We start from the raw sequence: 4,595 nt of genomic DNA on the forward strand, positions 1-4,595 counted from the left end.
GAGAGAGAGAGAGAGATTAATCAATAACTAAATATCTTAACCCAAAGGTTCTAAGTTCCATCTACTACTATAGGTTGATTTTTAGGGTGTTTCATAAAGAGAGAGTGGCATAGTCTAATAAAAAACTAAGACATCACTTCTTTATAATAATAACAATAATAACTCATCACTCAAATATCTTGTACTATAATTATAGTGTGATATTTGTTTGTTTTTGGTAGTTCTAAAATTAACATGATATTGATGTATACATCAATTAATAAAGTTTGGCTCTAAAACATATATGTAATTATCTTTTTAAACCCTTACGTAGTGGTTTTTAAGGCTATTTATGTATATTATTTAAACAAATTATATGACTCATTAAAAAAGTTGTGTCTAAAATTATATTTATATGATTTCTTCAATTGCCCCATAGTAGATTGGAGAAAGAACTCCAAACCGGTTTTGAGCCCAACATTTTCCTACATGAATATGATGTACCTAATTTACAAATCTTGTATAATTTTTAAATAAAAAAAAAATGTATTTGAGGATAGTTTTACTTTTACCTTTTAGTTATTTCCTTTCTCTTATATATAGAATCCTAGACATTTTTTTTAATAAAAGAATTCTAATATCTTAATATGTTATTCTAGTTGTGATTGCATCAAATAGATGTTATATCTTTATTTTTCTCTTTTTTATGTGCAATTAAAATTAATAATATGTTTTATTCTTATAAGAAAAATTCCATTACCAAGCTTTCAACACATTAAAAAAAAGTTAAAGAAATTTAAGAGTTTTATCTTGATTCTAATGAAATTTAATTGTTTAATTTGTATTATATAGATGAAATAATTAATTTGTTTTGTACGGTCTGTGGTTTCTTTTCTTTTTCTTTTTTTCCTTTTTTTAAGAAATACACACATGGAGAAAAGGTTATGGCTTACAAAAGCAGTACCTATATACATTGTTCAATAAGCAGTAATGGAATACGGCAGCGTAAGAAAGATTGCTATCTTTTTTATTTTGGGCGGTGTTAAGTTTTTTTTTTTTTTTTTTGTGAGAATTTACTTATTGTAAACTTGAAATCATTGAGCAAGAAAAGAATGTCGAGAACATAAGCAAGAATCTTTGGATTTAAAAAAAAAAAAAAAAAGAAGTATTTTATTACTTTAGTTATGAAAGAAGAGGTCAAGTTACACAAGGTATGATGTATAACTTTAAATAATATTACAACTTACACCACTCAATATTTTTTTATCACGTGCAAATTTTAAAAAATCAACTGTTGAATTACATTTTCTTCTTATACCTTCCATGATTGCAAAATTTCAAAATAATCAAAAAATTATAATTATCTCATCTATAAAATTTAATTTTCAAAAAATTAAATTTGGCATAGTAAATAAGTTGAATTTAATAATTGAATAGTAAATAACATTCTATTGACAAGAATTTGGCATGCGTGTTAGGAAGATACAGATCATGTAAAGAATTGATAGAATTCGAAAAATATTGATCTCATAAAAAATTTAGTGGTATAATATTGCTTAAAAAAGATTGGATGATGTAATATTGTGATTTATGAACTCTAAAGACTAAGTTTTTTGTTTCTCAAAAAAAAAACAACTAAATGCGGATAAAACATGTGTATTAATAATCTTGTTTTTATATTTGGAGATAATTTTTACTTTGAGAAATCCAGATCTTTTGAATTAAGAAAATATATGCACACTTATTTTGTTTTTCCTCATGAGAGATGGAGACCATAATTATTGAAAATTAGAAAGGAAGAGTGGAGAGAGCAGAAACTAATGATGGAAAAAAAAAATATATATATATATATATATATATATAGACTGAGAAGAAAAGTACTCACAACTGTTAGCGGATGAATTTTGCGAGCACCTCAGCAGCTAAAGGGAGGCCCTGACAGTAGTCCCCCATGATTTCATTCCTCAGTTTCTCCAAGTTTGAATTTTCGAACCTTATCATGGGCATGGCCGTGGGGTTTTGACATATAGTATCAACCAACATGGCCCAGTGATTATCTTTATCTAGATGATCTTTTTTTATATCCTCAAACGATCTTCTAATATTGGATACAAATATGGACCAGCAAGCCTCTTCAGTTAACGGCTCTAACTTAATAATATTGTCACCCGCCATATGCTCAGCCACTTCCGGACTCGTTGTGGTAACGATAAGCGCAGCCAAAAAGTGATTCCAATCTATATTCTTTATTGAGCGTTCATGTCTGTGGCGGCACACATCATCCAATATTATCAACTTTCTTTTGAGATGAAAAAGTGGGGTATTCGTTAATATGACTCTGTAAAGTAGTTTCATCTACATCTATATCCGTTAAGCAAATCCACAGCGTGTTTGGAAACTCCTCCTGCAATCTGGGCCTGCTCAACCCGTTTTTCACGAACGTGGTCTTATCCACGCCATCCATACCAACAATCCCGATGGTCAATAATCCTGAACTCTGATTCAGGAGCATGCTCTCAAGCTTGTCCGCCTGCTTTTGAAACCCAATGTTCTGATCCATATCATTAATTTCAGGATACGAATGTCGAAATTTGATGAAATTTTCGTATTGAATTTCGTCCGTTTTTTCTTCATTTAGTGGCAGTGGTAAAAATTTGTCAAACCGCTTCCTCAATTTCCTGAAAAATATTTGGTCCAGAAGAAGAGCGATGAACTGTAACAATTTCTTGTTTCGCCGCTTGCTCTTTTTCAGTGCAAAAATTCGGCACTCAGCGAATAGGCCATTGAGCTCATAAAGCCATTTCAGGGTGTCGTTGACACTGACCGAGCATACACCTGCCAGAGTTTTCTTCTTCATTTCTCTTTTGATATCTTTAAAGTAGGAAATGTGACGGAAGTCAGTAGATAATTCTGACTCTGCCTCCATAAGAGAGTTCAAGAATTTGTCCCAGAGGACGAAGGCAATATCTTCAGCCATGTCTAAGCCTTCCCGCCACAGAGAGCACCTTGTTGAGGATAAGAGAAGAGAAAAATACTTGATGCTTTGCTTCAACCAATGTATTCACTTTTTATTGATGAGAGAACAGCAAGACTTGGTGCTTTGCTTCAACCAACACCAAAATGATTGAAAAAATTAAAGCAAATTATACTTTACTTACTTGTAGTTTGCCCAAAAAATATTTTACCTATCTATAATTTAAAAATTGACATTTTACCTACCTAAAGTGAGCTCTGTTTGTTTCATATTAAAAAGGCGAAGCTAATCTGCTAAGAGCAAGATTTAAGTACAGTACTTAAATAATGTTCCTTAAATTCTCCTCTTAAGATTCAGCCATGTGGCTATTTAACTAAAAAAATATACACCCATCCCACGAGAAAAAATTCACGTGGCAGAATCTTAAAAAGTGAACCTAAAGAACAGTACTTGAGGTACCGTACCTAAATTTTGTCCATCTATTAATACCTTTGCTACCAAGAACCTCAACCTTGTAATCAGAAGCATTGATTGGATACATAAAGGCAGTCCCACTTAACACTATCACTCTGCTTAAAAAAAATAAAAACAAAAAAAAACTTACATAAAAAATAGTGGCCTAGGTTTTCAACTATTCATATATTCCTTCAGTCACTTACATAAAAATATATATAAAGTATTTATTGTCTTATATTATAATAAGTTAAAATATTTTTTTTGTTTATTTAAATTGATATACATACATACATATTGTCTATGGCACAACTATTTGAAGTATATTAAAGTCACTACAAAAAAAGCGGGCTTTAGCCGCGTTTCAAAAACGGAGCTATAGATCCTAAAAACGCAACTATAGGATATAGCTGTGTTTTTGTAAACGTAGCTCCAGGTCCCTCTATAGCTGCATTTTCCGCCTCCTATAACTGCGTTTTTAACCCCTTTAGGATGAGACTTATAGTTGCGTTTTGTAATAAACGCGGCTATAGCTGCGATTTTGTAAACGCAACTACAAGAGATTAATTAAAGATTATAATAAAAGTATGAATTATGTATATAGCAAAACATGAAACTAAAAATATTTGATCATTTCATTTTTTATATAATGAAACACATTAATAAAATAAACAATTATAATTTCGATAAAAGGATTGAAGTTAAATCAATAAAATTGTGTCCAAGTATGACGCAGGAGACATTATATAAATGTTTGACATGTTTATTATAAAAATAAAAACATGTATTTTTATATAATATTTTTGTTTCATATGATAAAAGAGGGTTTTCTTAATATATAAAATAAAATAAAAATTGTATGTATGTGTAATATATGATTATGATTGATGTATTTACTAACTCAAGACGTGTTGTACAGATTAATTATTAAAATAACTTATATATTTTCGAAAGAAATATAATCTCTTTTTTCTCTGTTTCTCTATGCCTCGTGGGCTGATGCTTTCCTTGCAAAGAATTGGTTTGCCATTAAGTTTTGGAAGAGGAGAACTTTTTTTTTATACCATTTCAAGAAAGATTAAGTTTACAAAGAGGTCTGGTTGACCATACAACATTGGATTGGCATTTAAGTAGCCAATTTAGCTAGGTTACTGACATTACTAATTACAATCCTTGGGACATACATTGA

At 30.2% G+C, this 4,595-nt stretch overlaps 1 protein-coding gene across 1 annotated transcript; it reads right to left on the reverse strand.

The window, feature by feature from the left end:
- Positions 1-2,257: 2,257 nt before the first annotated feature.
- On the reverse strand, positions 2,258-2,956 carry LOC142616147 (uncharacterized). Its single transcript, XM_075789025.1, has one exon. The coding sequence runs from the start codon at positions 2,954-2,956 to the stop codon at positions 2,258-2,260; it is 699 nt and encodes a 232-aa protein (XP_075645140.1).
- Between the last annotated feature and the right edge of the window lie 1,639 nt (positions 2,957-4,595).

This window comes from Castanea sativa, chromosome 11 (assembly GCF_040712315.1).
Source record: "Castanea sativa cultivar Marrone di Chiusa Pesio chromosome 11, ASM4071231v1".
Lineage (NCBI taxonomy): Eukaryota > Viridiplantae > Streptophyta > Magnoliopsida > Fagales > Fagaceae > Castanea > Castanea sativa.